Consider the following 18,420-nt stretch of genomic DNA (forward strand, 5'->3'; position numbering starts at 1 on the left):
GTTAAATATCACAGCTCTTTCATGTTCAGACAATGCAGTTGTACATCAGCCCCTAGGACCGTTTGGTGGCAAAGGACCTCAAAAGGAGGACAAAGGTGGGAGCGGACGGTCCCTGAGTGATGTTAGAAAGGGGCTGGAGAGAGATCAGAGAAAGGAGGATAAGCACCTGTGCTGTGCAAGTGTACAGGGTGAAGCAATGGTTTATGGGATTGAAGCCAGCCCTGACAGCATGTGTAACTCAGAGAAGATGCCGCTCGGTGAGATATACTGACGGGGTGTAATAAAGAAGGAAATGCAGACTGAGATCTGACCTGCTCAAATTACTCCACAACATGCTCTGACTCAGGTCCTCTCTTGTACTTCAGACAATCAGCAAGAGACAAGGTTATTCTTCCTGAAAGAGTCCTTCAATCAACCACCTACAAAGAGACAAGTCACATTTAACCATGCAGTTAGAATACACATCCACAGACAGCACAAAGTTGCCATTCTTATGAAAAGCCCACCACTCAATTTTCTTGAAAAAGAGCATTTTATTAAAACAAAATGCATATTTACATTGCAGAGGTAACTATCCATATGTTGGCACAATATTCTGTACCAATACAAAAGAGGGGAATGTATACAAAAATGCTTTGGGACACTCCTAAAAAGGCAAAGATGAAAAACTTTGAGCTGTAACAACGGATAAATTAAACATATATGCTGTGATTAACTAAAAATTAGCTAAATATAGAGCTACCCCTGTCTTAAGGCTCACAGGTCTTTGCCTTTCCAGAGTATTTTGCAAAAAAAAAAATCTATGGTTGACAGTACACATGACGGCTTTAAATTGCACAAACCTGTAGAAAAGTACACAGCAATTAAGGGATGCAATGTCATTTTTACATGATGTACAAAAAGAAAAAAAAAGAAAATGCCCACATATAACTTTAAATAATGACATACTGACACAAAACAACATGCTGGACATCGCTGAGTGTTGATTCATGTAAATTAGACTACTAAATTTAAAATGCTGCCGTCAGTCAGAGAGAATGGCGGAGGCGTAAAAGGAGATCTTGATGGGAGTTGCATAAAATCTGCTGGGATAGCTGCTGCGCCCTCTTCCAGTGTAGAGCCAAAAAAGGCTGCGGAAACAGTAGATTCTTAAAGGCTGTCTTGTACCGTCACACTCAACAAAAGCACCTTACTAAGCTCATCAGTTTAACAATAGTCCCTCTCTAACCGAACAAAGCTGCTTTTAATTGCTGCGTGTATTTCATACCTGTGAATAACAGTGAATACTAAAGATCTTAAGTATTATCCTGTTCTTTTTTTAATTACAGTTTGTGCATTATTATATAACCCCTTCCACACATGATGCTTTTTAAACTCATGGGACAAATTCATAGACTCTGACGTTCACTTTCACAGTATTGCATTTTTCAGTGATCTGCCAGAACTTTCTTTACATGCCTGTCTACAACCAAGGGTGCCAGGCGGGGTCCATGCGGCAGAGGTTGTCCAAGCTGTTGGCAGCTGCCACTAGCGTGTTTACTTTACTCTCACCACCCTCGAATTGCGCTAAGTTGTGGAGGCGGGTCATAATGGCGGTCACAGCTTTCTGAACCAGAGACACCAGCTGTTGGCTGTCCATGTTTTCAGGTTGTCCAGCTGGGGACAGAGGCATTGACGTGTCCTCCTGCGTCTTCTTATGCCAAGCGATGATCTCATCTCTAAGAACTGCTTTCAAGATGCCATCGACCTGATTGAGAGGAGAGACAGATTTAGAGTGAGTCAAGAGCCCTGGAGACAAAGTGCAGAGTGTCATTTGTCATTATTCTCGTTTCTTATAAAGCATACCTTGAAGTTAGGCTGGGCAAAGCAGCGTGCTACCGCTATCATGGAAGCCGTGAGGGGTCCCGATACACCGATTGTGGTCAGGAACTCGGAGATGTTGGGCGTCAGCCTGAAGGGGACGGGCCGGTTGGCATCCAGATCACCAGTGGCATCATTGATATCAAAGCGGAAGTATGATACATTGAGTTTTCCGGTGTCCTGTTAGGGAAAAAAAAAAAAAAAAAGATCAGGATGGCATTAAAACAGAAGTTCACTTTCTAGAACAAAAATTTAGAGATAATTTACTACCCTCTTGTCATCCAAGATGTTCATGCCTTTCTTTTTTCAATTGTAAAGAAATTGTGTTTCTTAAGGAAAACTTTTCAGGAATGTTTTACATATAGTGGACTTCTATGGTGGCTGCGAGTTTGAACTTCCAAAATGCAGTTTAAATGCAGCTTCAAAGGGTTCTAAACGATCCCAGGGAAAAAAAAGGGACTTATCTAGTAAAACAATCGGTTATTTTATAAAAAATTGTTTGAATTTATATGCTTTTTAACCTTAAATGCTCTTCTTGTCTAGTTCTGCGATGTGCATACTCTGTGTAATCAGAGTCAATATAGTTAGAGTATGTGGAAAAACTCCCATCTAATTTTCCCCTGCAAACTTCAAAATTGTCCTACATTGCTGTTTTACCTTTTTTTGTAAAGAGCATTTGACCTTCTTTGCATGTTCACATTATAAACACTGAGTCTGTACTTCTGCAGCGATGTAGGATGATTTTGAAGCTGAAGGACAAAATGAGATGGGACCTAACTGCATTGACCCGGATTACAGAGTACGCACGAACATCGTATGCACAAAAGTATATAAATTCTCAATTTACTTTTTAGAAAATAACCAACTGTTTCACTAGATAAGACTTTTCTTCTTCAGCTGGGATCATTTAGAGCCCTTTGACGCTGCATTTAAACTGAATTTTGGAAGTTCAAACTCATGGGCACCATAGTCCAATTTCTTTACGACTGAAGAAAGAAAGACATGAACATCCTGGATAACAAGGGGGTGAGTAAATTATATGTAAATATTTGTTGTGGAAGCAGTGTTAATTTTGACAGGCATCTATAATTTAGTCTTAGTCTTTATCTTGAGACGAAAATGCTTAAGTGTCACATTTTAGTCATTCGAGTCTTTCATAGTTTTAGTCGACGAAAAGTCATTGCATTTTTTTCAACTTTTAGTCATTACTTTTAGTCAAACTGCAGTTACCAACATTTACTTTGGTAGCTATTTTATAGTCTTTAAACAAAAATAGTCATTAACTCTTTGTTTAGACCAAATCAATTAAGCTTATGAGAAATTTGAATCAAGGATTTAATTTGGGAAAACTGGAATAAATTATTGTAGGGTAGAGATACAAATTAAACTCATTTTTCAGATACAGTAGGTTTACTTAACATGTATATCCATTTACCATCTTTTGTTGGTTAACATTAATGACACATTTAAGATGAAAGGCATGCATGTAATACTGACACACATTCAGTTTAACCACCTGCTTGCGTTCACTTAAGCCATAACTGACTGAATTTACGTGAGATACTCAACACGACAGATATTTGGACTACTGTGTGTGTATCTGAGCACTGAGAACTGATCGCGCTGTATGAAAACTGATGAAAACAATGAATTGTGATTTCCGGGAAAAACGAGACGTCTGGTCACCCTATTCCTAACCCTTCGGATGCTGAGGCCATTGTTTCAGAACAGTTTTCAGTTTTGGTAGCCTATTAGTCCACTGTGGCTGTCATACTAAGAGTAGATATGTAAAAGCCCCTTATGATCTAATGACAGGGACGCTTATTTTGAAAGACAAGACAGTTAGCCTGTAGGATGTATTTTGAATGTGCGGTTGTCCTCAAATAACATTCTAGTCTTGTTAACGAATTTCAGCATCGTTTTTATCATCAGATATTAGTTTTAGCTCGTCAACGTCTCGTCTTAGTCACAGAAAAAATTAGCACTGTCTGGAAGTGAACTTCTTTAAACCTAATTAAACTTTTAGAATCTGATCTTTTCACCTAGAAACTACAAGTTTGCAGACTTTGGCTGATGTGTTAAACTTAGGGAGAGTGAATATCATGTGGCGCCAAGTTGTAAGTTTCCATTCAGAGAAACAAAGCAAAATCAAATTTGGGACAGGAGCCTGTTTGCTCATGTGGGACTCAAGTAGGACCAACATCAGACAACAGCTAATCTATAGCACTCTGGGAAAACTGGATAGCGTTGTAGACATCCGACCACAAAAATGTGAGGATGTATTGATCCTACACCCACTGTGGTCTGTGTCAGCATTTTAGCATATGAACAAATATAATCCTCCACTTGCCTTCTGATGCCCTTGATGTAGAGCGTCGTTTTTACCAATGACGTATTTCACATACCAAAAATGTTTACTAGGTATGTAATGGTATTATCAATATCGCTGTATCGCGATATTGATATATTATATTGATAAATCCATATTGACTATATTGGTATTTTCGATATTATCGTGGTCACATGACGATATGAAATGAAAAAATGTAGTTTTTAAAGTATATTCAAACTTCTTATTCTAACATAAAATATCTTTAAAAGTTGTGTTTTTGGCCATTATGCTTGAAAACGTACTACAACCGAAAGCACAATACGGCTTAAATTTCTTCATCAAGTCAGCAAAGTGCGCAAGTCATTCAGGCGATCAGCTCTTGATCTGGTGTTTTCACGTTCACAGTGAATGCAGTGAGTTTAGTGCTCATTTGGGAATGCAACAGCCACCAGTTATGCTTTATTTTCGTGGCCTGTTTTCACTGAAGCTGGAGTTTCCCGTTAAAACAAAAGCTCTACCGCCATTGGCGGTATGGGTAACATTACTGCAGTCCAAACTGAAAATATCTCTTTCAGGTGTAGAAATTAGAAAAAAGTATTGTAATTTTCCTACTGTAGTGTTAAGCAAAAATAATACATCTATGAAACATTCATTTTCATTTATTTTACAGTGCAGTTGTTTTACAATATATGGCTATTACTGTCATAGAAATAACAATAATATCATAATGTTATTTCTAGTATTATATTCTAATTAATTTGATAAAACAACAGTGTGAATGTAATTTAGACTGAGACCGTATACCACAAACAAAAAGAAGGTTGAGTCCTTTTCTCCAAGTCTTAATTTGTATGTATATATATATATATATATATATATATATATTTTTTTTTTTTTAAATATTGCAATGACATTGTATCGTGGAGTTCATATCATGATATTATCGTATTGTGAGATTTTGATATTATTACATCCCTTATGTTTACCATTTCAAGAGTTTTGGGTGATGCTGTAGTTGTCTGCAAGATTTTTATTAGTTTAATAATGATGAAATGTCACTCAAATATTGTTAAACTCCTGCAAGCACAGTAACAGTGTTAAAACATGATTTAAGCTCAATATTTAGACCCTGCACAGGACTAAACTCGATATCTGAAGTCAAACGGACTGGAAGTGATACGCCAGGGAAATGCATGATGGTTTGTGAGTGCGTTATTGAAAAAGAGAGAGACAAAGACAGCACATATCTGCTTGTCCGCTTTGCCTGCTGTGGTAATCTCCCAGTGTCTAATGAGATCTGCAGAGTGGAACCGGCAGCAAGGGGACTTACTATACCCACTTAGCCGCCCATTTCTCTGCCTGTCAGAAAACTGCAGATTAGAATCAAAGGACGAGGTGCTTGTTTGATGATCATTTCTAATAAAAGACTTTCAAATGTACTCTATGGACCTACACTCACCCGATGATGTACTACAAATGTTGTGGGACAAAGAATGGATAGTGGCTATCAAAAACTGAAATGTGTGATAACCCAACAAAGTGCTTTGGACTTGCTGGATACATGCATATTTGATGAAAGAGTGCTAGTATCAGGTATGACGTTATTTCCATGACGTCAAGTCATTCAGGTACCTGTGCGATCTGCAGCATCTCTGGGTTGAGACGGTTCAGGTGCAGCATGAACTCAGCCAGGCCGATTAGAGCAAGCTGGATGGTGAACATTTTGCGGAAGGTCCAGTAGTCTGTGGCGTTGGGGAAGGTGTGCAGCGCCCACTCTTTTAACATGCTACGAGGAACCATGTTGCCCTGAACCTCTTTCAGAATGTCACGCAGAACCTTAAAACATGGACAAAAAAATATATCAGTTGAAATGAAAGAAAAGCTATTTTATTGGTTAATTTACTGCAGAAAACCTGGACAGAATCACAGAATCCAGTCAATCCAGTTTACTGTATAACGCGGCATATTATTTTGGATGAATAAATCAAAAGTAGGTTAGCACACTAAAATGAAAAAGTCCATATCACACTTAAAAAGTGTGATATGGACTAGTGTCTGTGAACATTCAGCCACTACACACATAGTAAACGTGCATGATGCTTTAGTGTGTTTTCAGCTTCTGCCACCTTAATACATGAGTACATGAACGCAAACCTAATCTCTAGAACTGCTCTGACAGTCACTTCATGAGCATTTTACAGTTCAAAAACCAAACCTACCATCATATCAAATACAAACAGAAACTTAAGGTCTTCACCCATCAACCCGTCAAAATAAAAGTTTAGTTTAACTTGAAGAAACTGTGACAAAGATATACTACTTAATGTAATGATAATACTACTACTTAAATCATTAAAACATTATTTTTAAGGACTATTTACTGGAACAATTATTTACCAGAATTTAATTTACCAAAAAATTGGTAATAATAAATTAGTAATTTATTATTAATTTATTAGTAATTCGTTTTTTTTATAAAATCAATTACTTAGACATGCTTTTGATTATGAAAATGTAATGAAAACATTAAAATGGAATCCAGAAAATTCAAGAAAAACACAGAATTTCTTAAAAAACACAACTAAATTTGAGGGGGGAAAAAACATAGGGCCATAAAAATATAATTTGTGTTAAACTTTTAATAAATTGTTAAATTGAGTAAGATTTCAATTAATTAGACACGCTTTTTGATTAATAAAATTGTATTTAACCATTACAACAGAGTCTAGAAAAAACCCTAAAAGTGCTATTATTCTCATGATAACCAGTACTGCATTCAAATCTGTACATGAAATATACAAAGATTTTTAATGTTTTTTTAAAGTCGTCTCGTTCCTCACCAAGCCTGCATTTATTTGATCCAAAGTACAGCAAAAACTGTAAAATTTTGAAATATTTTTACTATTTAAAATAACTTAAAATGTCATTTTTTTCTGTGATTTCAAAGCTGAATTTTTATCATCATTACTCCAGTCACATGATCGTTCAGAAATAATTCTAATATTCTGATTTTCTGCTCAAAACATTTATTATTAATTATGTTTAAAAAAAAGCTGAGTAGATTATTTTTCAGGTTTCTTTTAATAAAACGTTTAGAATTGATCTTTAATAACATTTATCTGAAATATAAATCTTTTGTAACATTATAAATGTATATTTATTATCTTTGATAAATAGAAGTATTGATTTCTATAACCCCTCCCCCTCTAAATAATGGTATAGTGTACAATATTACAAAAGGTTTTTATTTCAAATAAATGCTGATATTTCTATTTATCAGAAAAATCCTGAATTTTTTTTACTCAACTGCTTTAAATATTGATAATAATAAAAAGATCTCAAACAACAAGTCAGCATATTAGAATTATTTCTGAAGGATCACGTGACACTGAAGATTGGAGTATAATTATGCTGAAACAGGCAAAAAAAACATTTTAAAATACATTCAAATAGAACATTTTAAAATGTTACTGTTTTGCTTTACTTTGGATCAAACAAATGTAGGCTTGGTGAGCAGAAGAGTCATTAAAAATCTTACTGTTCAAAAACTTTTGACTGGTAATTTATATTCATTTTAAAAAATGCCATTTCATGAGATTCAATCTATGTAAAATAAATTTTTATTGATGTACTTTCTCATATTATTTATGGCATACCTGATGGCTGGCTTGGGTTCCTCTCGCCTGAACAGTCGCAAGTCGGTCATAATAGCGGGAAATAGGGTTGTCATGCTCAATGCCCTTCTTAGCACAACGCTGCTTGTAGATTTCCACCAGAGACAGAGACGATGGATTGTCCTCCACTAACCGCATTTGAGGAGACACCGCCACCACCCTTGGGACTGAGAAGAGGACAGATTTAAAGAGGATGTACTCCACTGGTATATAAAGCAATTCAAATCCCACAGGCTATTTCAGCAGATCTTCTGATCATTTTCTTTAAACATTATCTTACAGATTCATTTTGGCTTTGATAAAGGGCTGTTAAAGGGCTGAAATATGACCTCACCTCCTAAAACACCTTTAAACATTTTAACAGACCTGTTTATACAACCATTTTATTTACAGAGTCATTTTTAAAGAAGACAAATCAACTGCTAAGCAAGGCCAGAAAAACACCTGTGAGGGAGTATAAAGAAAAGCATGTCGCACGACCACAGGGAACATCTCATGCACATCTAATAAATAACTTCAGTGAAAGACATTAATGCATGATAAAAATAGAATATGCACACAAACATCCCTAATGTTAGTTAATGATTATTAATTGCATTGCAGCAGAAAATCAACCTCTTTTCTTTGCAGAAAAGCACATACAGACAGATGGAGAACAGACAAAATGTTTCAGCGAAAGCTAAAATGTGCCACCCTTGACCTCTTAACTGAGAGCGTTTCATCTTTAATGTGTCTATCAGAAGAAAGACAATTTAGATCTTCCTCCCTCAGTCTCCACAGGGAGAAGAGCAACCTCATTTTTATTCTTTCTGCTCCAGTCCCCTCTCTTTCTTCTTCTGTTACCACTACACAGCTTTTCTGGTACTTTTCACCTCAATCTTGCCTCTTTTTCTTCTCCTCTATTCTCCATCTCCCCCAATCTATCTGAGAGCAACTAGGCCATTGAATCCAGCACTCAGAGCAAATGGACAGCATTCAAATGGGGCAGCTCAGAACACATGCAAGCCACAATTCAAAATTGACTTAACTAGAGAAGTAAAATCCTTTTTTCACATTTCATACATTTTTTATATATTGTATTCAATATGATTTCATTTTGAATTTTGTTTTCGTTAAACAACAGTTTAAAAAATTAACTAATTAAAATCACGCAATTTTTCTGAAACTAATGGCGATTAATCCCACCTAACATTAAAGTTTTAAAATATATTTTTACACTGCAGTAATTTCACATTCAATCTTTAAATTAATGTACAAACAACATAAAGACAGTACATTTTTAATATGTGTTAAATATATTTTTTTATGACTGAAGGTATCACTGATACCAATATTACTGATGTCTCTAGGAAATTGTTTTTTTTCTCCTTAATTAATTTAATTAGGAGATAAAAGTTTTAACATTTATTAGACTTTAAAAAATAACTTCTGATTTAAGTGAACTTAAAACAATCTTCACATAAACCCACTATTTTCCTCTGCCATTCAGCAAACAGGAAATACACAAAAATTGTATTCCGGATTCTCTGGAGAGAGTATATCAATAATTATCAAAAAAAACAAAAAACAATTTGAACTTTCGACCCTCCTAAGAGGGAAAAAACGGCCATAACTATGCACCCGTTTGTCCTATCAACATGAAAATCACTACACACAGTCTTGGTGCAAAGTACAAAAAGTGGCTATAAGGACATTTGCGTATCTCAAAAAACATGGCCACCGTAGGCAGATGAACTTTGAGCACCTAATAGACAGGCTTAACGAAGGTCGATTAGAATGAAACTTGGTGGGACTGTTTGACTCAGAGCCTTAAAGGTCAGTGAGAAATTTGAAAGAAAACGGCCACATTTTTCAGGGGCATAAACTATTTTATATTGTACGTTTTTTCGCACATACACAGAACATTCGTATTCATAAAGCCTTCTTTGCTTCTAGAACCACTGCTGTCATCCAAATCATTTGTTAAATGACTTTAAAAAAACAACAACTACATTTTGCGAACTAGTCCTAGGTTTTTTTACTTAATCTGGGAAAAACCACTGCAGTACAATTCTTTGGACTCTGTAGGTCAATAAGTATCAAAAAAACCTGTTGAAATGTACCCTTTGGGAAGCTATAACGGGGTCGTTTAGAAAAGGGGCCCATCTGAATTTACCCCAAATCGTATAGCCTAAAGGAAAACTCAAAACCTGGTAAGCACATGTGACAGGTGATTCTAAACAAGCATGCAATGTTTTAAGGAGATCAGACCACAACTGGTGCTATAACAGTCATAAACGTTTCAAAACAATATTTCTAGGGTAAATTACCTGTTTTGGCAAAAAAGGCTTGCTACATTATGTTTTTTTCATATGTGCTTTAATGCCTTTAAGTGCTTGAACCCCAGTAATCGCTGCTTGCATCTATATTTTTTCTTCTGTTCTTTGATAAACAGACATCACTGGGTTATTAGGTTAATTGGCTGCAATTACTTTAAGAGCTGCCCCTGCTGAACGTAATGCGGATCTGACACACGCTCGTAGTTTCATTCACGTTTTAATCTGAAATGATAATACAGGCTACAGCTTGTGCTGACTCATTTGTGTGTGCAACTAAAGCGCATGTGTTATGAGCACAGTGTAACGGCTGACAGAACAGGTACATTCCTTTTTACTGACATATGGCCTGACAAAATCTCATCTGACTGTAGTTCACTGTTGTTCTACTGAAGCTCCTTCACCTGTACCTTTCCTGCCCTGAAGTGAAGTTGAAGTGCAAGTCTGAAAGGTCTCCCTCAGAAGTTGTGAGTAGGGTGGCCAACCTTAGTCCAGCCCCTGCGTTAAATATTCTTAACGCCACTAAACGTCATTTAGTTGTTTATTTTTTAGAAATAAATTTAAGGCTTAAAAATTTATTGAACATGAAAATGGAAGGTCTTGTCCCAAACACTGACATAAATAGATGTAGTCAGTGCTATTTTAGGAGAAAGGCAATGTTTCTGTGTGATCAGGGGTTGCAGTACCTGTGAAAAAGAGATGTCTCTTGGTGGTCTCTTTCCTCTTCTCCAGGCAGGGGTTGAGTAGCCGCAAGAGTTGCAACACACGCTCCTCTCTGCGGGACTCTGTCAGACATGCGTCATTCATCACCAAGTATGGATAGATCTTGCCATTGTGCCCGCGGATGTAGAGGCGTCGAGCAGCTGTGTTGTGCTTTTGAACAATCTCCACCCTGGGCATGAACCTTAGGAGGTAGAGTAAGAGGGGGTGAGAGAGAGAGAGAATGATGGGTAAGTGAAGAAGTAATCACTGAGAATTAAGGTCTCAGCTGGAGTCTAGCTTAGAACTCCAAGGGGAAAATACAAATAAAAAAAAAGAAAAAAGAAAAAAGTCGTAAAAATAGTCGTAAAGTAATTATGTTTTTTTAGAAAAATGTTTCAGGAATTTTTTCTATATAGTAGACTTCTATGGTGCCCGTGAGTTTGCACCTCCAAAATGCAGTTTAAATGCAGCTTCAAAGGGCTCTAAACAATCCCAGCCAAGAAAGAAGAGTCTTCTCTAGCAAAACGATCGGTTATGTTGTAAAAAATGTACAATTTATATAATTTTTTAGCACAAATGCTCGTCTTGTCTAGCTCTGGGATGCACATGCGTACTTTGTGCACTCCGGTTCAGTTAGGGCATGTCGAAAAACTCCCATTTCATTTTCTCAAACTTCAAAGTCGCCCTACATCGCCGTTATACTTTTTTTTGTACAGGGTGTTTGACCCTTCTTTGCATGTTCACTTTGTAAACACTGGGTTGGTACTACTGCAGTGATGTAGGATGATTTTGAAGTTAGAGGAGAAAATGAGATGGGAGTTTTTTGACACGCCCTAACAGTCTTGAACTGAGCTAGACTTGAAGACGAGCATTTGTGCTTAAAAAGTGTATAAATTGTACATTTTTTAGAAAATAACCGATCTTTTCGCTAGATAAGACACTTCTTCCTTAGCTGGGATCGTTTAGAGCTCTTTGAAGCTGAATTTAAACTACGTTTTGGAAGTTCAAACTCACGGACACCATAGAAGTCCACTATATGGAGAAAATTCCTCAAATGTTTTCCTCAAAAAACAATTTCACTGAAGACAGAAAGAGATGAACATCTTTGGATGACAAGGGGGTGCGTAAATGATCTGTAATTTTTAGTTTCAGAAGTGAACTAATCCTTTAAGGAAAATCCTCAATAATAAAGTTTTGGTTTTGCTTGAAAACACACACAAAAAAATTACAAATCCAGTAAATTGTTGGACAACTAGATAATTAGTGGGGCTGACTAGTTCATTTAATTTTTTTTTCCTTTTTTGAAATTAAGTTTTAGCAAAATGTGATATATATCGACTGTATATATCAATATATCGACTAGACTGTTATTAGATCACTAGATGATCAGTCGACCAGAGCAACTCCATCCCTAGTGTGTATTGATTGTTACCTGGCAATCTTGATGTAATAGTGTGTGGGCTTAGGCATGAGGAATTCTCCCGGGATCTCAACTTCGGCAGTCTGGGCCGAGAAGTTGCTAAGGAAACGGCATTTCTCCTCAATCAGGAAGAACTTCGGCAGTTGCTTCGTCTTGGCTTCCAGAATCTTGATCCACTTCTTTAGCTTTGAAATGAGATTGTGCAGCTTCATGGAGCCAGGAACACTGAAGTCAAAATCTACAAACAGAAAGAGTGACAGTGCAAGGTAAACCAGAGGAACAAATAGGGTAGCTAAGAAACACTGAAAAAGAACAGATGGAAAAGACTCTAGATCTGTGAAAGAGGTAGACGTGGCGTAAAACCGGCTGAGATTGTGTGAAAGAGACTGAGCGAGGAGACGTTATCTTTGGATCAGGGAAACAGAAGTGGTGCACTTCCTCCTAGGTTTCCCTTGCGACGTGAAGGTGCTGATAACATCAAGGTTCATGAGGAGGGGAAAAAAGGATTAACTGCTCAATGCAACTTCTAAATGACATTGCGCATTAAGTTGGAGAGCAGACACAAAAGGTATGGTTGGAATGCAAGGCACGTTCCCAATTTTAGAGACAACCTCCGGGCCAGAACGTCTTTATCAAATAGGCTAAAAGCTGCTCCACTTTCATTCTTCTGTTGTGCTACATTAATAATACCAAAGACCGCAGATATTGAAATAGCTTGGCATTTAATTTTATACATTTAAGAGGAAAAACACCCTCAAGAAAAACATCTCTTCGTATAATTAAGGCTTTGGCAGAAGAGGCTTTAATTCAAAAGCATCTTGCAATGAGCTGCCACTCATGTCAAAGCCAGTGAGATGTGGCCGCCGCACATAATGAAAGGCCATTTAAAGAACTCTCAGTGCTTACATGACACTCGCAATATCGTCAATGTCCCGTATGACATTTTGATTAGCAGTGAACTGACATGAGCATTTCCACGCCCCGAATTAGACGATGTCTTCTGAAATCAGACACGCTCTATAATCTCAGGCAATCCGACTCTTTCTGAGAGACTTTAAGACTGTTTAGGTGTTTAATGACCAGTGAGCATTAAGAAAGAGATGTGACTTGAAAAGCACAGCTACGCACAGCGGTCGACTTGGTGTAATCAATTTAGAAAAAAATGAACAGACAATCCCCTGTAGCGACGGCGCCCCGAAGCGAGGGTTTTTTCAGATAACGGCGCCTCCCGGGCAACGCAGTTCTTTCCTGATAAATGTAACACCTTTGTCGGTTCGAATATGGATGGGAAGTGTGGTGCGCTCGGCTTCAGCTGTCTCACTGACCCAGGATCAGCTCAACTCTAGAGGGATTTGAGCTTCCCGCTGCTGTAGAAAACAAAGTCTCTGCTCTCTGACCTGTGAATGAGATACACAGAAGGCGGAAGTTTTCTGCACCTAATAATGCTTGGGCGGTGGAGGTGGCCAAGCGCTAAAAATACACCCCCCCATCGGCCGTCTGCCCGCGCCGCTCGCTGTGCAGCAGTCTCGGGTGAATTCTCTACTTTAAATTCCATCACTGAAATGCCTGAGTGAACACAGTGTACAGCACAACAGGAGCCCTGAAACAGCCTCGGCCCCGCAGACACGCTCCCGCTTTAGATCAATGCAGACAGCAACGCTTGAGCATAACCCTGCTACGGTAAAACACATGTTTCAAAAATATTAACACCACTAGTACTATCTTGCAGTACTATTACTAGTATCATTACCCAGTACTATATTCAACAAAAACAAAAATGTAGACTTTAAGCAAGAAGTTAAGCAAAACTTGAAACTATTTTTTTTTAAAGAGAGAAAAAAATACCTAGAAGAATATTTTAAAAAAGTAGAAATTGCATGACTTCAATGATTTGAATCACAAATTGCAAAGACTCATTTAAAGCCACGTAACACAAAAAATGTTTGTGCTTGTTCTATTGATATGACAGCTTTTGCAGTCATATCACGTCGCTGCAACAGCTTGAGGCTCTCTACACTAAATGCATAAAAGTGAAAGTTCTGAATCCATTTGTACTGTTGTTGGAAGTATTGCAAACGTGCAATACATCAATAATAGAATGAGTCATCAGGTCAAAGTTGGTGTCGCATCACATAGACATTGTATTATGCGATTAGAACTGAACCATGGAAAGATAAAATAGTTTGGATACAACTTGCCATCTAACGTTACATTTACTTTAGGAAAGTTACCATGTCCATGTTACACAGTTAGAAAAGAAAACTCAAGAGAAGAGCACTAAAACAAATTTTTTACTGTATTATTTAACAGCAGGTCGTATGGGTTTTCAAAAAAATATCTCTTTTGCAGTTTGTAACAGCTATCCTTTAATGTAAACAGTCTGAAAAGTTGTTAATCAAAAAAGTAGATGGTAAATAAAGATACTGTCTCTGAAAAGAAAGTCGACTCCGAGCCGCCTTAACGAGTTGTCATATTTTTGAATCTTCTGCCTGATACCGATATACATCACTAGGTAACATATTAGCATATACCTCATCTGCCCACGAAGTACGAAGACTCTGACCTGTTTACATCATATCGGGAAGACGCTGTGTTCTGCGCTGTGAAAGCAAGAATGTTTTGTTTTCACGTCTGAATAAGGATAATGTGAAGAATCAGTGGTTAAAATTATTTTTTTCCACTATACCACAGTAATACAATTCAAATCTTTTGTTGTGTGCTCGTTAATTTTACAGAGGACTGCTTCTCTAATCTTGGAAAGTTCAATGCTAATCTTTATTTATACCAACAAACCTCTCTGAACCACAACCTGTAAGTACGATTGATACGTTATGTGTATATTTTTAACTGAGTGCTCAAAATATCACGTTTTTTTGTGCTAATATGTGATGTATACCTAGTGCAGCTTTAGGTTTTCAGGTAAACCACAACACTACTGTCTTACTGAAATAGTTCTGATAATTTGTTGCGAACCCACTATTTCCTAAGAATGTAATGTAGACTGCCGTTGTTCTAATTACTTCATTTTAGGGCTGGGCGATTAATCGAAAAGTAATCGAAATCGACATTCAGAACCTATAATCGATCAAATTTTTCCAGGTCAATTATTTCAATTACTTTCCCTTTAAAAACACTACTGCGTGTGGAGTCAGGTGACCCCGCTCCGTTACGTTATTCCGCCAACATGTCGATGGAGAGCTTAAGCAGTATTTATACAGTAAAAAGTATTTACAGGATATACAAAAGTAATTTTATTTAGAAGAGATACTGCTTATTTTCTACTTTTAATATTTATTATTATTTTATAAATAATTTATTTTGTTTCCAAAAGTGCAAGTTATTTATTTTCACTAATTTATGAAAAATGTGACTTTTCGTTTTAAGCAATGTGTGCTTTAATTTCAGTTGTTCAACACTGATGTTTAATAAATAATCATAGATAGTAGATAGTGTGTGCACCCTTCATTCAGAAATCTCTCACTTGTAATATGTGAGCATATTTACTGTACAAAACTTGTCAGTGAACTATGAGGGCAAAAAAAATAATATTATTTAAATATAATTTCATATGTTAATGAATAAAATAATCGTTCATTAATCGTAATCGGGTTAAAATGTTCAATTAATCGAGATTTTGATTTTAGGCCAAATCGCCCAGCCCTACTTCGTTTTTTTTAATCGTAAAGAATATACACATATTTTGGTTTACAAACTGTATTGTTTCATCAGTTAGTCACATTAGCACTCAGCTAACATATCAACCATTACAATTTTGTTAAGTGTTTACAGTTTAGCAGCTACACTTTAGCTGTGGGCACGATTTGCTTGCATAAGTATTAAACTAAATGTTTTTTGTCACTATTTTAAGAACGGATTGGAGCACTATATTACGGTTTCACGTAAATGTACAAGCTTTGTCAATGGTAGCACTTGCGAATTTGCTAAAGTACTCCTCTCTGTACAAAATCACAACAGACTTGGCCAGTTAACCAATCAGAGCGGAGTAGGCTTATGGAAGGGAGGGGTTTACAGACCTTAAGCTTAGAACTACTTTGAAAGAATCATTTCGAAATCATTGACAAATGACTAAAATTAAATGTAGATCCTGAAAAAATGTTTTGAATGTTTTCTGACGCATATCCTGCTCTTTAAACATAAATATGTAATATAAATATGTCTTAAAGGGATAGTTCACCCAATAATTAAAATTCTGTCATTATTTACTCGCCCTCATGTAGCTCCAAACCCATAAACCTTCGTTCATCTTTAGAACACAAATTAAGATATTTTTGATTAAACTCGAGAGCTTTCAGACACTGCATAGACAGCAATGCAACTACAAGGTCCAGAAACATAGTAAGGACGTCGTTAAAATAGTCCACGTGACATTAGTGGTTCAACCTTAATTTTATGAAGCTACGAGAATACTTTTTGTCAGTCTTCGATGTGCGAACGTAGAAGCCGGATACGCTTTGCCTTGTTCGTAAGCAGATGAATATCTGGCACTCTCGTGAACGCGTGGCAAAGACTGACACAGAAGAGAAATTGTTGAATAAAGTCGCTCATTTTGTTTTCTTTGCACACATAAAGTATTCTCACAGCTTCATGAAATTAAGGTTGAACCACTGATGTCACATGGACTATTTTAATGTCCTTACTACCTTTTCTGGGCCTTGAACGTGATAGTTGCGCTGCTGTCTATGCAAGGTCAGAAAGCTCTCAAACTTTTGGGTTTGGATCTTCATAAGGGTGAGTAATCAAGAATTTTCTATTTTTTGGTGAAATACCCCCTTAAATTAATGATCAAATTACTTGGCTTGATTGTGATTGGATTAAAGGAACCTTGCCAAATGGTGCTGGAGTGTGTGATTGTTTGGACATGTGCGTTAGAATGGAGAGCATGGAGGAGAAACCCCTACGGAAGAGGAAAGAAGGATACAGGGACTGAAGCGGGCTTTGCGCTTTGCTGGTTCCCCTCCAAAACTCATTCCCAGTAGCACACTATGTCAGACGGGCAGAGAACGCTCAGGGCGCAATGGCCACGCCTCACTGCCCAGAGATAGCTGGCACCACAACATCTGTTTTACACCCTTACAACCTTAACAGTCCTCTAAGGCCATGAACACACACACAGGCCTCTGGATAGAGCTTCATGAGGCAAACGAGAACAGTAGCTCCAGGATTCAAAGTTTACTGAGGTGGAGAGACTGTAGGTGGACAGGGAAGGGAAGTATAAACACATTCTGCTCTCCTGAGCAGAGGACAGCTGAGGGGGAGTTTGTTTTAACATACGCCTCGGATCATACACGCTCTGCTTTCTGGGAGCCAGGTATACACCGGGGGTACTGGAAGGTTATTGTCGGGCAATGTGTACAAAACTGGCCTCAGGAAGGAGTCGTGCCAAGTTCTTCCCTACTCATTTGGGATTTAAAGGTAAAGTCACGGGGAAAAAAACAGCATTCGGTTCCCAACTTGGAAAAAAAATAAAAAATGAGAAACAGATGACTATGATTTAAAGATACATGTGTAAAAATGTGCCAAACAACTGGGCAACACTGGAATAATTGTTTGGATTTCAGGAAGACACGTGGAGCATTTGGCCAAAAATACATTTGCAATTTCGCTTGGTGACAGAAATTACACACATCACCCTTCACCTGATTAAACAAAAAAAAAAGTATATATATAATAATAAAATTTCAAAATAAAAACATTTTGGAAAATTACCTCTTTTTTCTCGAAATGAATCTACGCATAATAGGCATGTGCAATGTTTTTTGGTAAGCATGTTTACCTAAAGCTGTGATTTCTTTACAGTCAACAGCACCTTGATATACGCACACATGGTTCTGCCCATAGTCATCTTCCCATTAAATCTAATCACATGGTTCACAGAACCAATTATTCTCTGAGTCGTTCTGGTGGAGAGGCCTGTGGTTAACTCTGAGCAGAAGTGGTTATGCAGAACAGAGACGAGAGTGAGAGCATGTGTAATTGTGCACAGGGGACGTGATCCTTCAAGTGTGCTGCCTGCAAGTTAGACTTCTGTCGACACTTCTAAGGGAAGTCCACGTGTGACAGCTCATTCTCAGTTGACTTGAATTATTTTATCTCTGC

General features: G+C 37.2%; 1 protein-coding gene across 4 annotated transcripts in view; it reads right to left on the reverse strand.

Annotated features, from left to right (window-relative positions):
* Nucleotides 1–513: 513 nt before the first annotated feature.
* trrap (transformation/transcription domain-associated protein) overlaps nucleotides 514–18,420 on the reverse strand; it is a 112,649-nt gene continuing 94,742 nt past the window's right edge. For all 4 annotated transcript variants that reach the window (XM_073827660.1, XM_073827659.1, XM_073827661.1 and 1 more), the window contains 6 exons: nucleotides 12,316–12,541; nucleotides 10,868–11,085; nucleotides 7,849–8,033; nucleotides 5,825–6,028; nucleotides 1,846–2,040; nucleotides 514–1,747 (listed from right to left, as the gene is read on the reverse strand). In XM_073827660.1, coding sequence (XP_073683761.1) covers nucleotides 1,463–1,747; nucleotides 1,846–2,040; nucleotides 5,825–6,028; nucleotides 7,849–8,033; nucleotides 10,868–11,085; nucleotides 12,316–12,541 — 1,313 coding nt within the window. In that variant the 3' untranslated portion in view covers nucleotides 514–1,462. The remainder of the gene's footprint in view (nucleotides 1,748–1,845; nucleotides 2,041–5,824; nucleotides 6,029–7,848; nucleotides 8,034–10,867; nucleotides 11,086–12,315; nucleotides 12,542–18,420) is intronic.

The sequence above is a fragment of the Garra rufa genome, chromosome 22 (assembly GCF_049309525.1).
Source record: "Garra rufa chromosome 22, GarRuf1.0, whole genome shotgun sequence".
Lineage (NCBI taxonomy): Eukaryota > Metazoa > Chordata > Actinopteri > Cypriniformes > Cyprinidae > Garra > Garra rufa.